At 39.2% G+C, this 25,878-nt stretch overlaps 1 protein-coding gene across 4 annotated transcripts in view; it reads right to left on the bottom strand.

Moving 5' to 3' along the window:
* WAC (WW domain containing adaptor with coiled-coil) overlaps nucleotides 1–25,878 on the bottom strand; it is an 81,860-nt gene that overhangs the window by 16,584 nt on the left and 39,398 nt on the right. For 3 of the 4 annotated variants that reach the window (XM_061177618.1, XM_061177610.1, XM_061177626.1), the window contains exons 4-7: nucleotides 18,744–18,850; nucleotides 12,607–12,722; nucleotides 11,897–12,009; nucleotides 7,650–7,958 (exon numbers count right to left, since the gene is read on the bottom strand). In XM_061177618.1, the coding sequence (XP_061033601.1) occupies nucleotides 7,650–7,958; nucleotides 11,897–12,009; nucleotides 12,607–12,722; nucleotides 18,744–18,850 (645 nt within the window). The remainder of the gene's footprint in view (nucleotides 1–7,649; nucleotides 7,959–11,896; nucleotides 12,010–12,606; nucleotides 12,723–18,743; nucleotides 18,851–25,878) is intronic. The other variant, XM_061177636.1, reaches the window with a different exon arrangement.

Genomic DNA, 25,878 nt, shown 5'->3' with positions numbered 1-25,878 from the left:
CTAAGTAATACTACATAGTCTTAGAGACAAATTTAACTTATTTAGATTTATTTTAATAATCATAAAATCCTCAACCCCCTTCTTCTTTCTTTAAACACTCAAAGGCAACAAGCAACTATTTGGAACAAATACACAGTCATTAAGTGTGCTTTTTCTACACAGATATTTAATTTTAATTAACATTTCTATTTGTCTTTTTAATCCGGAATCTGTTACAATGTTAGGTTAACATACTTCATGTTTAAACGGTTTTGTATCAAACTAAAATTAAAAATCTGGATCTTTGAAAACAAAGACAAATAATGAATTTAAGTAAGAAAATTAATGTAGTGTTTTACATTACAAAGCCATTTCAAAAGGCTCTTCTGCTTTTTAACATCAGCCTCTAGTCTCATTCTTTAAATGCAAACTTTTCCAAGCATTAAAGAAACCTAGGTTGCTTTAAGCCTATTTTTTCAGCTTTTGGCAAAACAACGGTATCCAATTTTAGCTCTAGCATGTTTATCTTTTTATTTTGTGTGCGTGTGTACGTGTGTGCGCGCGCGCCCGCGTGCCTATAATTTTTTTAAGGATATGTGGCGATGTCGTCCTACGGTATTTTAAACTTAAAATGAGCTTTAAGGTCACTTTCCTACCTGATGTTTTTCTATCATTTGTAGATTTCTAACCAATTCTTATTGTAAGCCATGAAATAAGTATGTTACTCGGATTTTAATTTAAATTGTGTATATTAGCTTTGATAAAACCTTTTTCTCTCCCTTTATGCTTGTAATTATGAATTATTCATTTATACTTCCAATTTTTACCAGTAGGGGGAGTAACCTACCAAAGACTAGACTTCACAGAGAAATGTACTATAACCTAACTTTTTAAGGCTTAAGGTAATAACCACTCACCTCTTCTAATTATAGGCACCCTTTCAAAATACCCATGACAACACAGACCAAAGTCAAAATTTTCTGACCTACATTTTTCTGGTATGCCAAATAACTCCTCCTCAATCTGCAGTAAGATCTAACAAGATACTGCACGTAAAGAGTAAAAGGTACTGACTGCATTTCTAAACATTAATTTCCCACAATGTTCTGACAGTTGCTGTCATAATACTAAACAGGATATGGGAACAAAGCTCAAACTACTGATACAACAAGGGCAGCCTGCTTGTTCCATTGTGTAGTAATGGTGTTACAACATGGAGGAATCATAAGGGAAAACAAAGTATACAAGCGTAGTAGAAAAAACCATAAAATAACTAGGTGACAACACCAGGTATATAATCTGTGACTTCCATTTTAATTTATTTTTTACTCTACAATTCATAATTTTAAATGTGTCTGTCCAGAACCTTTCTATGCATTTAAAATGTACATAAAAATAAGTATGGCATTGACTGATGTTTTATAACAATTATGTTTTTGCAACTTGCTCTTTTATTCAACCGAGAAAATCTTTATGCTAATACAAAGAGGATAAGCCTATTTTAAAACTTTTAACAGATTTTACTTAAGTGACCTCCATAATAACCATCTTATACACTCCTACCAATTGTGTTTCCCTCCATTCAACTGTTAATTGTCACCAACTTTAAGAGTGAAAAATCTCATTTTAATTTCCAATATTGAATTGGTAATCTTTCTCTTGAATTCTTTTATGTTGGTAAAACATACAACATACAATTTACCATTTTAACCATTTCTGGGTTTACAATTCAGTAGCATTAAGTACATTCACACTGTCATGCAACCATCACCACAATTCACCTCCAGAACTTTTTCATCTTTCCAAACAGAAACTCTCTACCCAATTATAAACTATAGCTCCCCATCTCACAAGCCCAAAGTAAGCACTATTCTAGTTTGTCTCTCTATGAATCTGCCCATTCGAGGTACCCCGTAAGTGGAATCACACAATATTTGTCCTTCTGTGTCACTTAGCATAAGGTTTTCACAGTTCATCCATGTTGCAGCGTTTATCATAATTTCACTCCTTTCTAAGGCTGAGTAATACTGCATGTGTGTGTGTGTGTATATATATATACACACACATATATATATCACATTTTGTTTATCCTTTATCTGCTGGTGGACACTAGGGTTGTTTCCGCCATTTGGCCATTGTGAATAGTGCTACTGCGAACACTGGTGTATGAATACCCGTTTGATTCCTTGGTTTTCAATTCTTTTGATTATATACTTAGGCATGGAATCACTGGATCCTATGGTAATTTTATGTTTCACTTTTTGAGGAACTGCCAAACTGTATTCCACAGCAGCTGTGTTATTTTACATTCCAACCAGCAATGCACAAGGGTTTCAATCTCCACGGCCTCAAAAACACTTGTTGTCTTCTATTGTTTTTTAAAATACATATACAGTAGTCATCCTAATGGGTGTGAAGTGATATTTCACTGTGGTTTGATTTTCTTTCCCTGTTGACCAATGATGCTGAACACCTTTTTATGTGCTTACTGGCCATCAGACTATGTTCTTTGGAAAAATGTTGCATCAACTCCGTTGCCCATTTTTGGACTGAGCTGTTTCATTTTACTGTTGAGTTCCAGGACTTTGTATTCATATATTCTGGCTATTAATCCCTTATCAGACATGACTTATAAATATTTCCTCCCATTCCATGGGTTGTCTTCTCACTCTAGAGTGTCCTTTGATGCACAAAAGTTTTTAATTTTGATGAGGTCCAATATATCTATTTTTTTCTTCTGTTGCCGGTACTTTTGGTGTCATATCCAAGAAATCACTACCAAATCCTGTCTCATAAAGATTTTCCCTTGCTTTCCTACAGTTTCATAGTTTTTAGCTCCTAAGTTAAGGTCCTTGTTCCGATTGGAGCTGATTTTCTAACTGTTCTAAAGCAAGACGGGCGATTTAAAATTCCTCTTCTGTAACTGCCTGTTCATACACTTTGCTCATTTTTCTATTGGATTGTTTTTTTTCATACTGCTTTGATGAATTCTTAATGTATCCTTAATGTACTGTTATTCATATTTGTTGCAAATATTTTCTCCCAATTTTGTATTTTTTTTTTCAACCTTTGTTTACTGTATCTCTGTCACAGAGAAGTTTTAAATGTCTTACGTAGCCAAATTTACCAACTTTTTAAGGCAAATGTGTTTTGGGTCCTCATTTAAAAGGTCTTCCTTGCCCCTCAAGTTATAAACAGTATTTTCTAACATTCTTTCATCACAGGTATTCCCCCTGCCCCACTGCTCAAAATGCCATCTTTATTATGTAATGTCATTTAAGTGAAACTTACTAAATCAGACTAACACCAACCGCACCCCCCCCCCACCCCCGGTTAACGTCCTCAGTTATTCAACAAATATTTAAGTACTTCTATGGCCAACTGGTCTAATTTTACATGACCATTTAGTAATCCTAAAAGTAGTTTGAAAAGTAGTTTAAAGCAAAGCAATGAAGGGCTGAATGTGTCCCACTTACAGCCAGCTATGACCTCCTATGTGGGCTATAAAAGATTACTGCTGTTAACACATTGGGAAAAGTCTTCAGGTTCATTTTAACTTCACCCAGTCTACAAATATCATCAAAACACAAAAAGGAAGTTTATTCCAAGTGACTAACTCACATCTCACATTAAAGAACGACTAATCCCCTCCCATTAGACTAAGACTACAGAATAGCATGTAACTATGTGACTCTTTAGACAGGCTAATTTTCTGAGAGCTGCCTTGAGGTCACTGAATAGGTCTGCTTCTGTGGCTGCTCTGTTTACTTTTCAAACTTATCTCTGTTAATAAACCATAACTCTAAATTATTAAATAAGAAACTTAAAAGTCATTAAACTCTTCTGACCCTGGCACTTATTTGGCTAAATCAAAAAACAAGGACCCACGTCTCCTGCCTATTTTGTCATTTCACAAATCTGGAAAAGAGGCTGGGGTCAGGACCAGTTTAGAATGGTCAATGGGTTGCCAGCCCATAAAATTCAGTTTTAGACTTTTTTTTTTTTTTTAAGCACATCAGAGTTTCTCTGTACTTTGTTATACGGCTGTCCAATAAAGGAGTCTTGCCAAGAGATGTTCAAATGTTACCATAAGAAACAGATATAAATCTAAAAGGAGGCACCTGACGCCCTTGTCTCACCCTGCCTAACACTAGGGTTATTCTCTGCAGAACCCAAGAGCTTCCCAGCTCCTCCACACTTCTGTCCCTCAAGCAAGCACAGACTCATTTATCAACGGTTCTTTTCATCGAAAGACACACTGGCATTAAACACATCTAAATCTATTTCTTTAATTAGATGCACAACACATATAACACTCTTCTTTTTCTCCAAATACATTTTTTAAACCGTGACCAATGTAGGTGCTTCCCCAACTCCCAACACATGCATTACCATTCTTTCAGTTATTTATCCATATACCACAAATACTGACTGACTGCCTATTACCTGTCAAGTACTAAGGATACAGCAGTGGTTAGGACAAAGTTCCTGCTCTTCTGTTATTTATTACAGCATTCTACTGCTGTCATCCTTAAATACAGTTTAGCTATACTAATAGCACTTAAGACCAAGAGACCTATCTTATTTGAACCATCAACCCCTTAATATAAATTATTTGTTAAGGAAAATCCAAACAAGGAAATCACTATGTTGATGAGAACAGTCAATAGGAAGCTTCACTTAAATAACATGGATGTCTCCACTGAGGAAAAAAATATACCGCAAATTAATGGACCTTTCACAAACTTAGACTAACTGGAAAACAATCGGAAAAGATCCAAATTGTTATACAATTTATTTAAGGAAATAATATTGTCTTCAATTCACACGCAAGGGGAAATACTTGGTAAGACTGTACTATTTTCCCTATACATATAGGCAACTCCAAGGTAATCAAGTTTCTTCCTGTAAGTTTAAAATTACTATATTATAAAATTTTCATATAAAGTTTGTGATCAGCAAACACACTTTGTAGAATTTAAACATGAAATCACCTAAGATTTGTGAGGAGTTTTGAATTACTGGAGTCCAAACTAATATAGATTGGTGATGTCTTTCATTACGTACAGTTTTATGGAAAGAACATGGATTTTGGAGAAGCAGCCTCTTACACCATACCATAAGCAATGTGCAGGCTCTTCATATCTAAGAAGACAATTCTTTCCCTCACAATGTTGTTTTAAGGAATAACCTAAAATGTGTACAAGACATTTAGCACCGAACCTGGTACACAGTTAATCTTTAATTACGTTAAGTTTGTCAGGAATGGTGCTTGAAGCTTCGAGGGAGAGGTCAGGGAGTGAAAAAAGTACAAAATACAATAAATCATAACGTCTGACCCTACACAGGATAGTCTAATTGAAGGAACTAAAATTATAAAGTGGTAAGTGCAGTAACAGACAAAAAAACAAAGTGTTTGAGAGGTTAACTGACACTGAGAACCTAAGGACATCAACGCTGGCCCTTAAAGAAAGAGTACTGAGTTCAACAGAATGGAAATGGAGGAAAGAATATGTCCTTTTCAGCAAAGGATCAAAACATGAAAGAGCATAACACGATCTAAAAAACGTTGTACAAGTTTGCAGCAGATGAGTTATACAGGGAATGTTTAAGAGTGAAATATTGGAGATCAAGCTAGTAAGACAGGCTGCAACCAGACTGTCAAGGACTTGCTATCATCTTACTGAGAAGTATGGACTTTTCCTTTGGATAAAACCGTTAGAAAATTTTAAGCAAGGAAATAACACAATCCTATCTAAATTTTATAATGATGTCACTGTAAGTGGATAGACTGGGTAGAAGGAAGCACAGCAGTTATCAGAAGGTTATTTCAACAGCAATGACCTGAGTCTCAATAATGGCAGTGGCAATAACAAGAGAGAGAGAAACAATACACACCAATAAGACACAGGAGGAAGAATCCAAGATTTGTTGATGGATGGATGGGCAAGAATGTTGAAGAACATGGAATGGTTGGGAGGATAGTGTTGTCACTGAGAACCTAAAAACTGTGGGAAAAGAGAGGAATTTGGGACACACTATATTCTGGGGAGATGTTAACAAATACCAACTGCTTGGAGAAGGAAGCAGACGTGTGTGAGTTAGAAATAAAGATTTGGGAGTCACTTAAGTAGACGAGGTAGTCATGAGAATTGCTACCCAGCAAAAGAGGACATGTCGGGCAAGAAAAGAGAACAGAACACAGTGAAGACTGAACTCCACTGCCATTTAAGGAGCGAGAAGAGAAGCGAGCAAGGAAACTGAAGGGCGGCAGCATCCCAGCAGTCAGGGAAGAAAAAAATTCCAAAAAAGAGGTTAAGAGCTAACAACAGGTAAAATGAGATAAAGACCAAAGATCTTTCTGAAGGCCAAAGGTTGTTTTTTTTCAAACTGAGAAGCGTTTTTTAAATAAATTTTTTCTGTAACCAAAATAAAACCGGCAGAACTCAAAAACCAAAACATCCTTTAGAAAGTATTACTACACTAACAGTTAATGCATTAATTCAGATTTTCTCTCTCAGGAATTCTCTTTTGTAAATTTAATTCCGCATCAGGGCAAATACGACTTGTACATATGAATTTTGGTACAAGCCATCTTTGGGGAATCTGACAACATTTGAAATAACCTGTTTATGTATGATGCACTGTATGATGAAAGTATGTTTAGTAATGTGTAACAACTGCTACAGGGGAAATTCAAACAACATACATAAAAGGAGAGCAAACCAGAAGCAAAAGAAACCCAATTACTTAAATCCTTTGCCAACAAATCAAATCAATGTGAAATAATGAGTCAGACAATAGAGTAAAAGCTTAAAGACTCATTAGGTCCACATAGCATCTCCTAAACCCAAGGGACATAAAAATTCCTCAACATTTACTGATGCTAATCTGCTAATTCATCTTGCTAAGGGGTCTACCCAAGGTGATTTATTTACTTAATGCTTTTCAAATTTCCTTAGTTCCTTAAAACTGGGTTAAGTCTGGGACTGTGGCTGGTCTATGAAATAGGCTTATCCCATCACCCTGCTTCTTCCATTATGCATCGCCCCCGAAGTGGTGGTTGCCACAGTTTTTCTGAACCCTCTATGGTTATTAGCACCAAGTTGGATAAACACAATTTGGGCTGCAAAGTTCAACTTCTACTCTTCAGACTTAACTCATAATTCAGACATTAAGACTCCTTATCTTATGGCCCACAACTCAGTTTTCTAATTCACAAACTGAAACCAATAGTTGCATGTGTGCGGAAATGACAAGTTTTTAAATGTCTCTATTCATATTAAATTTTAATAGAAAATTGAGACAATTTCTAAACTATATCATGAAGACCATTATCACAAAAACCAAAAATTACTTTATACAAGTATGATGGGACAGTCATTTAGCTGTGAAAAGTTATTTTATCCATTACTAACTGTTATAAATTAAGCACTTGACTTCAAAGTGTCAAAGGCAAAAAACAGTTCTGAGGCTTCGTAATTAAAAAGAAAAAGAAAAAAGCTCAATATGGCTAACTCTAGATCTAAATCTAGGCAGTAACATCCTAGAAGACTTTTTAAAAGAATTTATAATTAAGCGTCTTATTTAAGCTAACGGAAATCATGTCATATAATCAGAAACTCAAGGAACTACAGTTCAACGTGCAGCATCTAGTGATAACGGCATACCTTTTCTTTCTGTCTTCTGTGCAGGGACAGAAGATGTGGGTGTAGGCAGTTTTGAGAGAGCAGATGCTCCGTTAGCATCGAATGATCTCTTTGGCTGGTGATCAGACTGCGGCGTGAATGGACTACAAGGCACAGAGCCTGGGGCAGCAGCTGGAGGGACCACTGGTTTGATGGGGTGCTGGGCTGGCGCAGAGCTACTCTGAGTCTCTGCTCTTGGCAGTCTGTAGTCTCTGTCATTGTGTCTGCTTGTCTGAGACAAAATATTCTGTGGGAGCAAACTACTGGCATCACTGGAATGCTTGTCTTCCACTTTAGTTCAGAGTTCAGAAAAAGAGATGTTGGAAATGACGGAAGGGGAAGAAAAAAGATGACGTTAGAATCCTGTCTTTAACATCAGCCAATTTACCAACATACTTGTATTTAACATCTTTTTATAAAACTGCAAGCCCAGTTAGCGTCTGCAGTTTTACCACTAGCATATAAATATTCAAATACTGCAAGAGGAATTTTAGCTCAACTCTAAGTACTTAATCTATACTGAGATTTCAAGTGGGCTACTAGTTTTGGGGGATTCTTTAGAACCACAACATAGTTCAAACAAAACATTTTTTAAAAGATCAATATATGGAGAGGTATAATATTTTACTCAAAGAAAAAAAAAATTATTTTAAAAATAGAAAAGGTAAACGGTCCATTCTTTTAAAATATGGATCTTGGTTCTAATAATTGACCGAATTATCCACAGTGGTTCAACTACAAAGGAATACTACTTTGTTGTTAGCCTGATTTTTCTGAATACTGAAGTAGCTAATTAGTGGGCTCTAAAGTAGTTGGTACTAGGGCTTAAATGACCTCATTTTGGGATGGCTGAATTTTATAAAGAACTCTGCATTCAATAAGTACATCAATTCATATTTTTAATGATGCTAACAAATACCAGAGTTAGTTATAAAATCAAGTTATAGATAATGCTATCTGAAAACAGGAGCCCTACATCTGCAGCAAAGTCAGAAAAATATACTTGGTATTATCAGTCATGTTAAAAACAGATCCTCTTCCAATTTAAAGCCACAAAAATATTTTAAACTCAAAAGTACTTCTGCTTCCGCAAAAAGAGTACAAAAGAAGGAAAATTTCATCAATCACAGTAACAAAATATGTATTTGTCAAAAAATCTCCAGCCTAAATTACAATAGTCTCATCAGTAACTGAAGGATTAAAGCAACTTCCAAGGAGAAAAACACCTTAAGATTCAAGCACATGGTATGTAATGATATTACCAAAGGATGCCCTCCCTGTTGAATACTGTGTCGTTTTTTCCAGTTCATGGTTCCTCCAAGTCTAGAGAGCACGAGAGCACAAAGAAGGAAGTAGGCTTAAACCGCAAAGCAGTTTTCAAGTTGTCAGCGCACACCTGCAGCAGAGACACTGCAGAGCGTTACAGCACACGAGGGCGCTATGGCGCCAACAGCTTTCTCCTGCTCACGACTCGAGAGGCGACGCCGTTCAGCAGAGACGCCATCCGCACAGCCCCACGACAAGAACACTCAGCAAACATCTGCAGACACTTCTGGGTGCCACCACTGGGCGAGGGGAGGTGTGCTACCGGGGCTGGCACGGAGAGGCCAGGTGTAACGCTCTACATCCTACAACACAGGACGGAATCCACACGCATTCCCTGACCCCAAGCGCCATCCGTGCCACTGCTGAGGAACCCAAGTTACAGTTTCTCTAACCACAGAGCAATCAGTCTGTGAGGCACCGATTAAAGGTAATAAAAATAATCAATAATACAACTACGCCAGTACAATTACAGCAGCAGTAATACCAAATTTAAAATTTTACCCCTACAACTTCACTGTCAAACTGTGGATATTGTTTGCTACATTGCCAAAACTCCCGAAACACAAAAATGCTCTTTAAGAATCTTTTTTCCTACCTTTACCTCTTTACGTATGAAATGTTCCCAACCCTCCCTGCCCCCTCCACACGCACACCTCTTTAGCTGGCTGTTCAGGACAACAGAGCTTTAGGCCCTACCCTACATGAACACCCACGTACCAGACATATAGGAGACTCTGGCAGCATTTTTTGGATAGACAAAGTTAAGCACTTCAGTGCCTAGTGACCATTATTACTATCACGCCAAGTACAGTCAGTTGACCAATTAAAAAAAAAGTAGCAGCAATACAGCTGCAGCCCTTTCTCAAACATTACTTAAAACTCAAGAAGTGTGATAAAGGAGTACATTTCAGCACAAACAAAGACCCACCGACTCCTCATCTGCACTTCTAGGAATTTAGCTAAGGAAGTAATCAGGGAAGTGGGCAGAAATAGGAACAACAGCATTGTTCACTGCAGGAAGAAGCTAAAAACCACGCGGGTATCCACGGACAGAGGATTATTTACGAATGGGGGCACGTCCAAAACCGGGACACCATGCAGTTAACGTACGTTGCACTATAAAATGGCAAAAGGAAACAAATCCTTGGAAAACATTTTTTTCTTAATTTTTTATGGCCGCGCCACGCGGCACGCGGGATCTTAGTTCCTCAACCAGAGATCGAACCCGCGCTCCGTGCAGTAGAAGCACAGAGTCTTAACCACTGGATCGCCAGGGAAATTCCATATCCTTGAAACATTATTGAACAGAAGAAAAAGGTTAAGAACAGTAACATACAATCCTATTTTTGGTGTAAAATACATGCACATGTAGTTTTTATATACTTTCACAGGCAGCTAGAAAAAAGTGTATGTCTCCAAGTGTTCCTGAGTCATGAGATTAAAATACTTTCCCTCTCTCTACTTTTAATAACAAACATGCCTAACTTCTGAAATCATAAAGAAAAAACTGATTTCCCTTTTGAAAGAAAAAGATGCACACAGATAATTTGAAACCACAACTCTGATTTTATTTCCTTAAAGATTTTTATTAAGCAGCCAAAAGTAGTATTTTCACTTCCATCAACTTTTCTATCAGACCTCTAATTACCCCAAGAGAGGACGAGTGACTAGGTTATTTTGGAAAGAACAAACATACTAGGCTCTGATCTTTTCTTCTCTGGGAACCATCAGCCACTACGTGGAGAGGCCTGGCCCAATAACCAAAAAACGTTATTTTTACACTCATCTAGCCACTCTTCCTGGATATCCACAATTTGTTCAGGAGGACCACAAGCTGGGCACTATATTTTTTTTAACCTGGAAAGGAAAACCTCTCATTTTTAGTTATTTGCCAAAAAGTCACAGTTACTTAAGATATTAAGTGAAATGGGACACAGCCCAAGTCTTCTGTCTCAAAATACAATATTCTTAAATTTCCTAACTTCAGTGCTTTAAACCATTGTTATTTTCTAAGAATTAAGTACAATTTCACTAATATAAAAAGTTAAATGTTCCAGGGAACATACTTTAAACATTCAGTCCTACAGAACTATATTATTTGTTTCATCTTAAGTAATTTCTCCCATCAAAAATTCAATATCCTCCACTGGGACCAAATATAACCCTACGTTTTTGTTTTGAGTTACAGAAGGAGAATTCAAACGCTTAAGTCTAAGAATTCCCAAAACACATCGAAGATTCTCAAAACTTCAAAATTTGATGAAGAGCCTAAGAATTCTATGTGGCATTTAAATTTTATTCTGGGCAAGACAAGCCATTGGGAATAGAATATATTTAGTAAAATCTTCAAATTCAAATTTTATCTGAACTTAAAAATAAATGTATGTTACCCATATTGTCCAACTCGGACAAAATCTGACCTCAAAAGAACCTGAAGGTGCCCACAGGATGGAGACGACACACAGATCTACGATCATGGTGAAACCCATTTCCAGATACAAGGATGAACAAGCTCCTTGCTGATAACACTGACGAAGACAGGCACTTCACGTCACTCTCTGTGTGCGGCTATCGTTCAGTTACTGGACTGAAACCCAGCGGGCTTCTCAGTGACCAGTGTAAATGGGGGTGGGGTCTTGTCAATCCACAGCATGAAATCTTACTTCTTCACCAACTCAGCGGCATTAGAGCCATCACGGGTGGTGACGGACACCTCCACGTGCACCGTTTCAAGAACAAAACGATGCACGTTAAGAGGACAGACCCAACACAGAAAACCTTTTATGTTTCTATTTCTTTTAGTTTACCTATATAAACGGCTGTGCACATCAATCTGTAAAGTAAACAAACTACAGGAATGAATCAAACATTATACTGGTTCAAAGAAAGAAATTAATACTTACTTCCACTGGCAAACCCACTAGTGGCTGTTGCTTGCATCACCTCTCTTCTGTAATCCCTATCTTTTGGGAAGCTATTAACTGCCATCTTGTTTGCTTCTTTTTGTCTCTGTTCTCTAAAAATAAAAGATACACCCATAAAAATTACAAGAGATACAATGAATCTACATTTAACACTTCTGGTCAAATGCTCAAAGAAACTGCATACGGAACATAAAAAAACAAGGCAGTAATATCATTCAACTGGTGTGGGACATGGGATATAGCAAACAACATTAATGTTTCTCACTGATGGCAATATTATACCCATTATTTACATGCCATTAACCCTACAACCAAAACTCTGTAATGATAATTCTACATATATGAAGGAAACATATTATTGTCCTACAAGAATGATAAAGTTCTCTAATACAAACTATAGGGAAGATGTATGATAGATTACAGATTAATATACATTTTTAAATTACATAAACACACTGACTGTTCACAAGGCCCTTGTGGACAGCTGCGCATCTGCCCTAGTTTTTCTGGTTTTGCTTTTTAAGGTAAAGAGAAACTATGGGAAGCACAGACAACGGGCCAACCGCTGCAATGAAGGAGTGGTGAGCATCGCACTAAGATAAGAAGCCTGAGCTTAGAAGGTTTCGCACCGAGACGTCAGCCTGTGGAACCAAGGGCGAGAAACACTGTTCAGTTAGATGAGCAAATACCTTTCAAGCCACTCTTTCGGTTTTTCCCACTGTGAAACTTCTGTTCGACAATTGTAGTAGTATTTCTTCCCAGAGGAGCTAATATGCTCAGACCAGTCATCGGCAGAATCATAAGGCTTAAAAACACATTTCAGAAAATTAGAAAACGTTAATACAATTGAATCACTTGGTATGAAATATCAAGAAGGTCAATGGTTTTCCAGGCATACATATGGAAAAAGACTTGAGATAAAAGTGCCCTGATCTAAGATGTCTAAGATGTAATTATCTGCATATATATCTTAGGAGACCCTCGTCTATGAAAACCTTCAAGGGTAACAATGGAAAACTCTATAAAATATCAAATTAAACAGATTAGCAGGTGTATTAGGCACAGGAAGAATGACATGAAACTAACATCATAGTGACTTTAGAAAAGCATAACAAAGCCCCCCATTACCACAGTTTTAATTGCTGAAATCTAGTCACATGGAGAAGCCACTCTCAACTGACTGATCTGATGGCATGAGAGCACATCAGTTCTAAACACTCTAAGGCACAACAGTAATCACAAATAGTGTGACAGAGAACAGCCTGCCTGTATTCACTGTTACTTAGTGGGAAAAAAGCACACACAAAAAAGCTTTAATGTAAACACAAAGCTAATTAACAGCTATGGATTTGTTTCCACTTCAAAATCCATGAGCTGGGTCAAGTATTAACTAGACCTTGTCTCGCACAGCACATAGGGTCGGCGGTGCTGAGCATTTCCCTGTAACTAAAACTGGTCTGTCTTTCGAAAGTTCTCAGATACAGTAATTTCTTGCTAGTAATTTCATAGGCACTGTAAAATTATAATGAAGTTATTAGAAATATCTGAAAGGCCCAGTTCTCATGGAACTAATCTCAACAAAAGTAATGTTTAAGCGCTTGCACCAGCTCCAGGAAATCTGGTAGAACCCCAAGTACACTTGTACATGAATTTAACTGTTTTCAAAGGAGCTTTGAGGCTAAAATGAAATAAGGTTATACTCTGGCAGCCCATCCTCCTTCTGGGCTCACCAGAGTGCAGAGGAACACAATTTTAAAGCTTAAGGAAAGGGACTCTTATGTACTGCCTACACCCAGCTTTCTTTAATCTACCACGTAGGAACAAGCTGAGAGAACTTACAAGTTGTCCACAGGTCACAAAAGTAATCAGTGGCAGAAGAAAGGATCAAAACTCAGGTTTCTGGACATCTATTATTTCCACTAAGTCAATACTGATTCTGGAAATGTCGTAAGGATTCTGAGGACAGCTGAAGAAACGAGGCAGATTATGCTCTCAGGCTGGTGTCTCAAAATCGTGAAGCTGCTGGAAATCAGCCCTGTGCTTCCAAACCTCTAAAGATCAGTGGAGAGTTAACTCTCAAGCCCTCTAGCTTCCAGGAGGCTTTGCCAGGCTGCAGGAAAGCCAATCACAGAAGGCCAAGTTCAAAAGGTTCTCTTCCACCACCCAGCACTCCCTAGACCTAAATCAGCATGCCCACTGAGCGCCTCTACGGATGTATCTGGAAGATGTGGTTTGCTGGGCAAGTGGCCACATGGGGCTACTAGTTCGGTCTGGAGAGGCAGAAGGGGGTTTGAGGCAGGGGACAGAGGCCACCAGAGTAGAGCGGAGGGTCTAAGCCCGTGCCCCGCAAAGTGCCGCCTGTGCCGACTGTGGCCTGTCTGGAGAGACGAGGAGCCCCGGTCAGAGCACACGGTGCTAACACACTGCTTCCCGAGCCGAAGGCCCGCTTTCAGGATAGACACTACCACAGCTCAACGAGGCAGCGTATCTCATGGCGGTCAATGTCCACTCTGGCACAACCTCCAGGACAGTTCAAAGTTCACAGACCAGAACCTTGAAGAGCATGGGTTCTCCAAACCCTAGGTTAGTACTAGTTAATGTCTTACTTGACAGAATGTGCTCCAGGTATAGCACTGCAATCACGTACTAGTAACTTAAGCTCATCTTCTCCACCCTACTTCTATCCTCAAAAAAAGGTTAAGGAAAAAACCCTTAAGTAACAGGGTCATGTTTTTAAATGCTGATATGCAACAGCAGGTGTTAAATCCACCCCCCCCCCCCCCCCGTCCCCGCCGTTGTATTTTTTTCAGCCTAAGGTATAACTGACAGATAAAATTGTAAGACATCTAAAGCGCACACAGTAGCGATGACCACGTCTGTCTCGTCACCTCGCTCACAGGCACTTCTTCTGGGAGGACACTGGCGCTCTACTCCCCTAGCACGTTCCCATTACACAATACAGTGTCACCAGCTACAGTCACCATGCTATAGATTAGTCTCAAGTTCCCTGATTAAAAAAAGGTATCTAAAATTAAGAATTCAACAAGAGTTTTGCAAACATTTCAAGTTTTCTAAATTAGGCTTGCTGTAGTTGCCAAGTGCTGCCCAGGAACCCTTGAGGGACCCCGAGATCATTCACAAAATCACAACCATTTTCGTAATAATACTAAGACAAATTTTGTCTTTTTCCTCCTCATTCTATCACAAGAACACAGGAGAGTTTTCTCAGAGGCTTTATGGGAGATCTGATATCACAAAAGACTGAAGGTAGAACAACTATGAAATTCTAGGTATCTTCTCTCTACTCAGGCATTTAAAGAGATGCTCAATGTCTATTTTTGAAAAAAATAGAAAGTTATTTTTCAAAAAAAATATATTACATGTGTTGACATGTAATAGCTTTATAATTTTTAAATTATCTTTCAAATTTATCAGTGTTAATTTTTGATATGGTTACTCATGATGGAGTCCACATAAACAAAAGCTCTCCATTTTCATGAATATAGAGGCCCTGAGACTACGAAGCATGGAATGGCTGCTCTATAAGAACGGCACTGAATAGTTACTGAAGCAACCGTCTACTCTTTCAGTTCAAAATCTCTTTTAGAACTTATATCAACGCTGCTTTCCTCTTCTTAAATAAAAAAGCATCCCCCTATTTACTCTCTCCGAAATACAGACTTCCACCACTTCTTCTCAAAGTTAAACTATGGAAAATAAAGTGTTAATCCCGAAATTTAATTATGCACTGTTAATAAAGAATAGTTCATTAAATAACATCAAAGATGGCACTCACTGTAACAAAGAATTTCATGAAGTCCTAAGAGTTCTATGGTTAAGTAGAATATCTTCAGTCAAGACTGGTTACAGAGAACAGATCTGAAGAAGAGCCTCCAACTTAAAACCTCCAGAAGATATTTAATTGATAACAGAAGGTATTTAAATCATAACAAGGGGAGCTGGAGTATAAATGCAAAGTAACCTAGGACTGAATTTAAAGCACCTCCAGCAAATCTAAATTGGTAAACGATACTTAAGGGAAGATTCTAATTATAATGTCTTTAAATGGAAATAAATTTCTCTTCCTAAATAAACAGATTCTCTGAATAAAGAGATCTCTTAAAAAAAAATCAGGAATATGCATAACATAATCTAAGGCAGCCTACGTGATGTCTGTCAATCCTACCATGATTTATGTTAGGAAGGAGGCGGCGTTCAACAGGCTACATATTTAAATCCAAGGAGGCCTACATGTGAATATCTTCATACCAAAAAAACAAGGTAATTGCAACTCGACTTCCAACAGTTAACTTGATAAATATAAATCATCCATACAACCACATATCTGTGTGCATAACTCCAAATAATACTGCTACTGATTTTCAAAGACAGATTTAAAACTTAGAAAGCACAAAGAGAAAATAAAAACCCACTTTAAAAAAAAAGCTATTCCGTATTTTAACCTGGGTTCAAATAACGTGTTGACCTGGGTTACCTGATATTCTTCTGTTCATCTCTTCTTTCATTATGAAAGTATTAATGAAAGGTGACTTTATGTTTTACTTTACTACTCAAAAACCTTCCATTAGAAGTGATTTTAGGACAAAGTCAGTTTACAAGTAACCTTCAGAAATGTTCAAAAGCCAGGCTCTCAGGTAACATTAAATTTATAGTTTGTAAAAATGTCATTCCCCCTGGGTACACTATGGTGAAAAGACCACTACTTGAGGTTAATTATATACCTAGAGTTGAAATCTACAGAAAGGGGACACTGATTCTGAAAACACATGACATTTAATCCGTCTTCAGTTTGCACTCACACAGTGTAGTCCCCTGACACCCTTTAGAATTTGGATCTTTCAAACTTATCTGATGCCCATTATTTATTCTTTCTGATTTCATTATGTCAATCCATTTCTTGAAAATCAAAATAATCAGAAACTGTCTTCCCTGAATAAGGAATTTTTTCCCACCAAAACAATGTCCACACGGCCCGCCTCTGTCCTAATGGCAAATAGCACATCTAAACCGTCAGTAATAAAGGGAACGTTACGTTAGTGCTAGCCTGTTGATTTAAGGGGGCCATTTTTCACAAAAACAGAGATACTCGTTGTAAAATCCTGAGTATATGTCTTAGTGACAATGATCCAGCACAAGTAGTGTGATGATGACACCTGTGAAGGTTCATCAAGCTGTTGTCTCAGTCTCGATACCACCCTTTCTCTATTCTGTGATGCTAAGGCTGGGATAACGCCAATTACATTCTGTTTAGCCAGCTGGCTTCCTCTTAGATTCTGCCAGTACCAGGCATTAGAGGGGGGCTGAAAGGCAGGAGGAAGAAGCCTTGCAGCGCAGCAGGTTCCAGTTTCCAGCTCTCAACCCAGAATCAGAACCAGCTTCATTGTACCTTGCAGAGGTACCGTCACCAACTGTGCAAGGCTCCTCCTCTGAGCAACTGGGTTCTGATAACCCCAACCTCTTCCTTTTGCTCCCAGCCGTCAGGGGTATCACTATATGTTCCTTTTCCTTTCCTGTATTTGAAATTCTCTATGCTAAAATAACCCGTATGAGTCCTGTTTTCCTAATTTGACCCTAATATTTAAAACTGCTCTAAAATTTTTATGAAAATCATTGATGTCTCAATTTTCTATGGAAATGTACTATCTACACTGATTCAACAAGAGACAAATAATAATAAACCCCAAGGGTTTTCAATACCGATTAAGGTATGATGATCACCTGAATAACCAAGGCAATGTCTGCTGGATTCAACCTACACTTCTATAGCCTTCTAGCTGTTCTTCCTTCCTATGATGTATTTTCCACACTGCTAGCTGATGTTTTTTAAATTGCAAATATGGTACTTCACTGATTATACCCTTTAGTAGCTCTCCACTGCCTTTGCATATAGTTCATATTCCCTGGAAAGGCAGAGAATGCTTTGTAATCCGGCCCCATTTCTCTCTGTAACCTGAGCCCCTGCCATTCTTCCACACCATCGAAATCCGTGTTCTGCAAACATGTGGTGTTATTTCATACTTCTGTGTCTTTGTAGGTGCTGTTCCTTTCCATGCTACACAAATTCCAACCTCTTCCACTGCGTGGCTTACAGTCAGTCTGTTGGCCAGCACACCTTCCTCATCCAGGCTGCAGCCCCCCTCTTGAGGGCTCCCCAGCAACATTAACATGCATCATTTTAATGGTTTACTTTTCAGTCTCCACCATAGGCCCAAAAGTTCCTTTAAGATGGGCTACATTTTCTTAGTTCTATACATCAACAACCTAGCATATGCCTGGGAAATTGAAACCTTATTTTTGAATGACTGTATTAAAACTTTTGTTTGAACCTTGACACTAGAAAGTTCAACCTGAGTAATAGTTACTTCATTAACAATTACTTCATTTTTAGAAATACCTACAATTCTTCACTGGGTTTCATGCCTTTCAGGAGACGGACCTCTATGTCACTAGTGTCTTGTAGAGTATGTAATACAAGTAGACACTCAATAAATTTATAGAATTTTTTTTTAACAGAAGTTTATAGATTATGAAAAGAAGAAGCTCAAGTTAAGCCACAAGTTTCACAATCTAAAGTTCTTTGTATCTCAAATATCACAATGGTAAATTCTGCTCCATAAAGGAATGCAAACAATATTATTTCTTGGTGAAACAATACCAAGATGGCATATTTGGACCATGCTCAGTTTGAATAATAAGGCCAGCTCATTAGTTCAAGTGCGTTAAGAAAAGATCAACTTTGATTTAAAAAAAATTTTTTTTGCAATATATTCCAAAAACACAAAATTGGGCATGTTTATGTACTTACTGCATCTGAAGTTTTGCTTGGATTATTGCTTGGATTAGAAGAATGTGAATTTGAACTATGAAGAGCACTGTGGTTGTGTGAATTTTCTTGGGGAGAGTAACTGGTCCCTGAAAAAAATAAAAAGCAAAGTGAATTGTAAGTCATATTTGATGTTTACACTGGTTTCTATCAGACTACAGACCACTGTATATCACTAACTCATCATTGCAACACCTCATTTTTATCATTTCTAGCAACTTGTAGCTTTTTTAAAAATAAAAGTTCTAATAAAGACACAACGTACAGAGAGAAAAAGGCAAAAAAATTCAACTGACAGAGAACTAGAAGTCACAATTATCCAGTACGTTTTTGCAATTATTTTTCAACTTCTTAAACCGTTTCCATACTTGCTCTTTTAAGTTTTGCCACATTTCAACTAAAACAGTATGAAGTTTTCAAAAAGTTAAGTTTCAGGGAAGGTGCCTGCTTTCAAGATGATGAAGATGGCATCGTATCTCCTCACAACAGGACTAACTCTTCTTAAAAACTGCTTAAAAGTAACTCATGAGTTTTATGAATAATCTACACATCTCAGAGACCATCAGTGATGACGGTTTCTACTGTCTTAAGAAAAACCAAGATATAAATATCCACACTTGATTAATGATACAAAAAGGTCCACTACAAAAGTCTAATTGTTAGCACTTCAATTTCATTCCATGTATTTATTTTTCAGTATCAAGGTAACATAATTCAACTCCCCACCCCCAAAATTGAGCTGGCAAGTGGTATGGAGGCTACAAGACAATGAACAAAAACTGGAAGTGGGAAGAGCAATTTAGATGGTCCAGTGGTCCTGGAAATTAATTAGCAGTCAGAACCAGAGCTGTTATGAGAAGAAATGAGTAAGAATTAACCATTTCAATCAACAGGAACAACTACAGGCCCACCTCTGTTTTATTGGGCTTTGCTTTATTGCGCTTCACAGTTACTGGGTTTTTTAACAAATCGGGAGGTCTGTGGCAACCTTACATCTATCGGCGCCACTTTTCCAACGGCACTGGCTCACCCCGCGTCTCTGTGTCGCAGTTTGGTAATTCTCACGGTATTTCAGACTTGTTCGTGGGACTCTATCTGTTACAGCGATCCGTGGTGAGTGACCTTTGATATGCTACTCTAACTGTTCTGAAGCACCACCAACCACCCCCACGAGACGGCAGACCTCACTGACGAAGGCTGTTGTGTGTCCCGACGGCCCCCGCCTGCCCCGCCTCGGGCCACGCTCTTCCCTGAGACACAGCAATGCTGAAATGAGGCCAGTTAATAACCCTGCAATGGCTTCTCAGTGCTCAGTGACACGAAGAGTCACACGTCTCTCACTCTGAATGAATAGCCAGACATGGTGAAGCTCACTGAGGAAGGCAGGTCAAAAGCCAAGACGGGAAGCAAGCTGGGCCTCTTGCACCAAACAGTTAGCCAAGCTGTGAATGCGAGGGAAAAGTTCTTGAAGGAGAATTAAAAGTGCTGCTCCAATGAACACACGGAAGAAAGCGCAAGAGCCTTACTGCTGATGTGGAGAAAGTTTTAGTGAGCTGGACAGAAGATCAAACCAGCCACGACATTCCCCCAAGCCAAAGCCTAGTCCAGAGCAAGGCCCCAACTCTCTTCAATTCTATGAAGGCTGAGAGAGGTGAGGAAGCTGCAGAGAAAACTCTGAAGCTAGCAGAGGTTGGCTCATGAGGCTGAAGGAAAGAAACCGTCTCCATAACATCAAAGTGCAAGGTGAAGCCGCAAGTGCTGATGTAGAAGCTGCAACAAGTCACCCAGGAGATCTAGCTAAGATCATTCATGAAGGTACCTACACTCAACAGATTTCCAATGTAGACTGAAAGAGCCTTCTGTTACTTTCATAGAGAGAAGTCAATGGCTGGCATCAAAGCTTCAAAGGACAGGCTGACTCTCTCAGGGGCTAAGGCAGCTGGTGACTTGAAGTTGAAGCCAATGCTCATTTACCATCTGAAAATCCCAGGGCCCTTAAGAACTCTATGCTAAATCTACTCTGCCTGTGCTCTGTAAATGGAACAGCAAAGCCTGGATGACAGCACATCAGTTTATAACATGGTTTACTGAATATTTTCAGCCCACTGCTGAGACCTACTGCTAAGAAAAAAAGATTCCTTTCAAAATATTACAGCTCACTGACAAGGCATCTGGTCACCCAAGAACTCTGATGGAGATGGACAAGATTCGTGTTGTTTCCATGCCTGTTAACACAACATCTATTCTGCAGCCCATGGATCAAGGCTCATTTCAACTTCCTGTTCTTTTTTGAGAAATACATTTCATAAGGCTATAGTTGCCACCGACAGTGAGTCTTCTGACAGATCTAGGTAAAGTGAATTGAAAACGCTCTGGAAAGGATTCACCATTGTAGATGCCATTAAGAACATTCATGATTCACGGTAAGAGGTCAAAATATCAACATTCACACAAGTTTGGAAGAAGCTGATTCCAACCCTCACGGATGACTTTGAGGGGTTCAAGACTTCGATGGAGGAAGGAACTGCAGACGTGGTGGAAACAGCAAGAGAACTAGAAGTGGAGCTGAAGATGTGACTGAATTACTGCAATCTCATGATAAAACCTGAATGGATGAGGAATTGCTTCTCATGGATAAGCAAAGAAAGTGGTTTCTTGAAAGGGAATCTACTCCTGGTGAAGGTGCTGTGAAGACTGTTTGAAATGACAACAAAGGATTTAGAATATTCAGTAGACTTAGTTGATAAAGCAGCAGCAGGGTTTGAGATCATGGATTCCAATTTTCAGAAACAGGGTTTCTTTTTTGTTTTAACATCTTTATGGGAGTATAATTGCTGTACAATGGTGTGTTAGTTGCTGCTGTATAACAAAGTGAATCAGCTATACGTATACATATATCCCCATATCTCCTCCCTCTTGCTTCTCCCTCCCACCCTCCTTATCCCACCCCTCTAGGTGGTCACAAAGCACAGGGAGCTGATCTCCCTGTGCTACGCGGCTGCTTCCCACTAGCTATCTATTTTACATTTGGTAGTGTATACATGTCCATGCCACTCTCTCACTTTGTCCCAGCTTACCCTTCCCCCTCCCTGTGTCCTCAAGTCCATTCTCTACATCTGCGTCTTTATTCCTGTACTGCCCCTATGTTCGTCAGAACTTTATTTTTTTTCTTTTAAGATTCCATATATATGTGTTAGCATACGGTATTTGTTTTTCTCTTTCTGACTTACTTCCCTCTGTAGGACAGACTCGAGGTCCATCCACCTCACTACAAATAACTCAATTTCGTTTCCTTTTATGGCTGAGTAATATTCCATTGTATACATGTGCCACATCTTCTTTGGCCATTCATCTGTCGGTGGACACGTAGGTTGCTTCCATGTCCTGGCTACTGTAAATAGTGCTGCAATGAACATTGTGGTACATGACTCTTTTTAGTTTCTTAAGGAACCTCCATACTGTTCTCCATAGTGGCTGTATCAATTTACATTCCCACCAACAGTGCAAGAGGGTTCCCTTTTCTCCACGCCCTCTCCAGCATTTATTGTTTGTAGACTTTTTGATGATGGCCATTCTGACCGGTGTGAGGTGATACCTCATTGTAGTTTTGATTTGCATTTCTCTAATGATTAGTGATGTTGAGCATTCTTTCATGTGTTTGTGGGCAATCTGTATATCTTCTTTGGAGAAATGTCTATTAAGGCCTTCTGCCAGGGGCTCTTTGAATAGGGACTAGATTTCACATTCTATGAAACAGATTTATCTAGATCACCTAGCAAAACTAACAACTGTAACTTAACTTAAAAAAAGAAATGAGGAGGAAAAGGAATTTAGAAGAGGATCAAGAAGTCTCTTCCATTAAAAAGATGGGGGCTTCCCTGGTGGCGCCGTGGTTAAGAATCCGCCTGCCAATGCAGGGGACAGGGGTTCGATCCCTGGCCCGGGAGGATCCCACATGCCGCGGAGCAACTAAGCCCATGCGCCACAACTACTGAGCCTGCGCTCTAGAGCCCGCGAGCCACAACTACTGAGCCCGCGTGCCGCAGCTCCTGAAGCCCACGCACCTAGAGCCCTTGCTCCGCAATGAGAAGCCCGCGCACCGCAACAAAGAGTAGCCCCTGCTCTCCGCCAACTAGAGAAAGCCCGCGCGCAGCAACAAAGATCCAACACAGCCAAAAATAAATAAATAAAATAAATTAAAAAAAAAAAAAGATGAAAGTTAGGGGATGCACATAGAATATAATAAACAAGCACTATGAGCTCAGAATGAAGTAACAGCATGGCAAGAGAAAAGGCAATGACCAAGATTTAATCTTGGATAGGACCCAGCTTACTGGGGAAACTAGAAGCAGATTCAGACCCAAAAAAGCGAGTGATATGACAAAAGACAAAAGGGGGTTAAGTGCCCAGCAAAATGTAGGTGATACAAGAGAGGAAATTTCCCAGCAAGACCGCTGCTTGAGATGCCTGACGGTTTCTTCATCTACTTACTTTTAAATTTGTCTTGCTGGATGGTATGTATTTATGTAAAACACCCTAAACTTTTTTTTTATATAGTAGTCAATGAATTCTTCAATAAACACTGCAAGAATGAACACGACTGAAAGAAGAAATCAGTCAAGAATAAGCTCAAGCATACAGGAAAGTTAACATGGAACCTGAGACTGCAGTCCTTAGAAAAGCCTGCTTGCAGAGCTGGCCCTTGGCTGGCACAGTGACTCTTCAGGAGGACTGACTGCCACAACAATAACTGGTAAGAGTGGCTGCCTGTGACTAAGCTGCTGTGCAGACAATATGGTTTAGGCTGAACACCTGCTTTCCTACTGGGAATCCAGACTTTTGGTACAAACTAGGCAGAGATGCCTACCTAAGAACCCAAATCCAATAAAAACCTTGGGTATTAAATCTCTAATAAGCTTCCCTGGTAGACAACATTTCACCAGTGTTGTCACAATTCGTTGCTGGAGGAATGAAGCGTCTGCTGTGTGACTCCACTGGGGCAAGATTCTTAGAAGCTTGCACCTGGTGTCTTCCAGGTTTTGCCCCAGATGCCTTTCTTCCCTTTGCCGACTACATTTTGTATTCTTTCATGGTTCGTAAGTCATAGCCATGGTAATCAAGGTCCTATGACGCCTCTTAAGAGGATCACCAAACCTGGGGGGCGGTATGAGGACCCCAACACATTCAGTTACAAAGAAAAATCAATACTCCAAATTAGACTTTAAAGAAAATCTCTGCTCTATGCCAAAATCTGCACTTTTCAGATGTAACTCATGAATTTTTTTTTTCCAAAAAAATCAAGCTTGGGGCTTCCCTCGTGGCGCAGTGGTTTAGAGTCTGCCTGCCAATGCAGGGGACACGGGTTCGAGCCCTGGTCTGGGAGGATCCCACATGCCGCGGAGCAGCTGGGCCTGTGAGCCACAACTGCTGAGCCTGCGCGTCTGGAGCCTGTGCTCCGCAGGGAGAGGCCGCGGCAGTGAGAGGCCCGCGCACCGCGATGCAGGGTGGCCCCCGCTCGCCGCAACTAGAGAAAGCCCTCGCACAGAAACGAAGACCCAACACAGCCAAAAATAAATACATAAATAAATAAATTAAAAAAAAAAAAATCAAGCTTTACAGCTGCATGCAAATAAAAAAGAAACAGTAATATGGGCTACTACAACACCATACTTATACACTACGAGTTGAGATTTCAGAAACAGGAGCTTTTTGAATGGGGACTAGACTCCACATTCTACGAAACAGATTTATCTAGAACACTTCGCAAAACTAACAACTGTTAACTTCAGAAAGAAGTGAGGAGGACTTCCTTCCCTGGCAGTCCAGTCGTTAGGACTCTGCGCCTTCACTGCTGAAGGCACGGGTTCTACCCCGGTCAGGGAACTGAGATCCCACGAGCCACGAGGTGTGGCCAAAAAAAAAGCAAAAAAAAAAAGAAGTGAGGAGCAAAAATAAGATACAGATATTTTACTGAAAGACTAGGAGTAAACTCACATTCTTAAGAATCCAAACTAAGTAAAAGATTTTATAGGAAGCATGATGAAGCAGGCAACAGAGCTTTAGATCAGGGCCGGAAGGATGCACTTCAGAACTGAAGGCAGGGCAGCTTTGCCTCTGAGTATCAAGACTATGATAAGCTGAACAAAGGTAACTCTCCATTTAAAAAGCTACAGTTTACATTATCTTCCAAAGCACTGGGGGGGAAGGGAGGCATTAAAAGCACTGAGGCTTTTAATTTCTCCATGTAGTTCTTTCCAAAATGAAGTAACATGCAAGCAGGAAAACAAGGTCAGAGCAATGATGATGGTTATGATTTTGTACAGCCATACCTTTAAAGTGCTACAAAACAGTATTTCTTTGAAAACTCCTATTTTATCTTAAAAACTCACATAAATTTTTATATCCTATTCCATGATGGATGGATTTGTATGTTTCAGGATAAGAACAGAAATGTTTTTTTTTTTTAAAGTAGTAGTAATAGTAGTAGTAGTAGTAGTAGTAGTAGTAGTAGTAGTAGTAGCAGTAGTAGTAGAATGTAGAGTCTAAAGCTGAGAGAAAGAATAAGTGATTTGAGGATGGTAACATATCCAAAGAAAAGTAGAGCCATGCATAAAACTTCAACTCAGATTTTCAATGCTAAATCCAGAGATTTACATACATATATGCTGGTGAGAGATCATCTCATAGATGCTGTTTGGCCCAACAAAGTAATGGAAGCAAAAACTGTTTATATGCCTGGTGCCCTTTATGCTTTCTTTACATTACCAAGAAAAAGGCTTGCTACTTTAAAGAAACAGAAATTATCTCCTTGAGAAAAGTAGAATTTGTGGATAAGTGGGATAAAATTGGTTTTAAGTAATACACATTTAAACCAACCTTAAAAAGTTAAAGTTAAGACTGATGAAGCAAGTATTCAAGACTTCTCAGAAAGGGATACTACTGAGAATTACTTGGGGTCTTGCTTTCGGGAGGGGGCAAAAGGTGGGGGGGCGGGGGGCGGTTTATGTTTATCCTTGCAACTTGATCAACCTACAGGAGTGGGCAAAGTTCTCCCGTCCGGAGCTCCAACCCAAGGCAGACATGAAAAGAAGACGTGGCAACATGACTGGATGCTAGT

This window comes from Eubalaena glacialis, chromosome 2, assembly GCF_028564815.1.
Source record: "Eubalaena glacialis isolate mEubGla1 chromosome 2, mEubGla1.1.hap2.+ XY, whole genome shotgun sequence".
NCBI classification, from domain to species: domain Eukaryota; kingdom Metazoa; phylum Chordata; class Mammalia; order Artiodactyla; family Balaenidae; genus Eubalaena; species Eubalaena glacialis.
The sequence above is the reverse complement of the archived record's forward strand: the minus strand, read 5'-3'. Positions and strand labels throughout refer to the sequence as shown.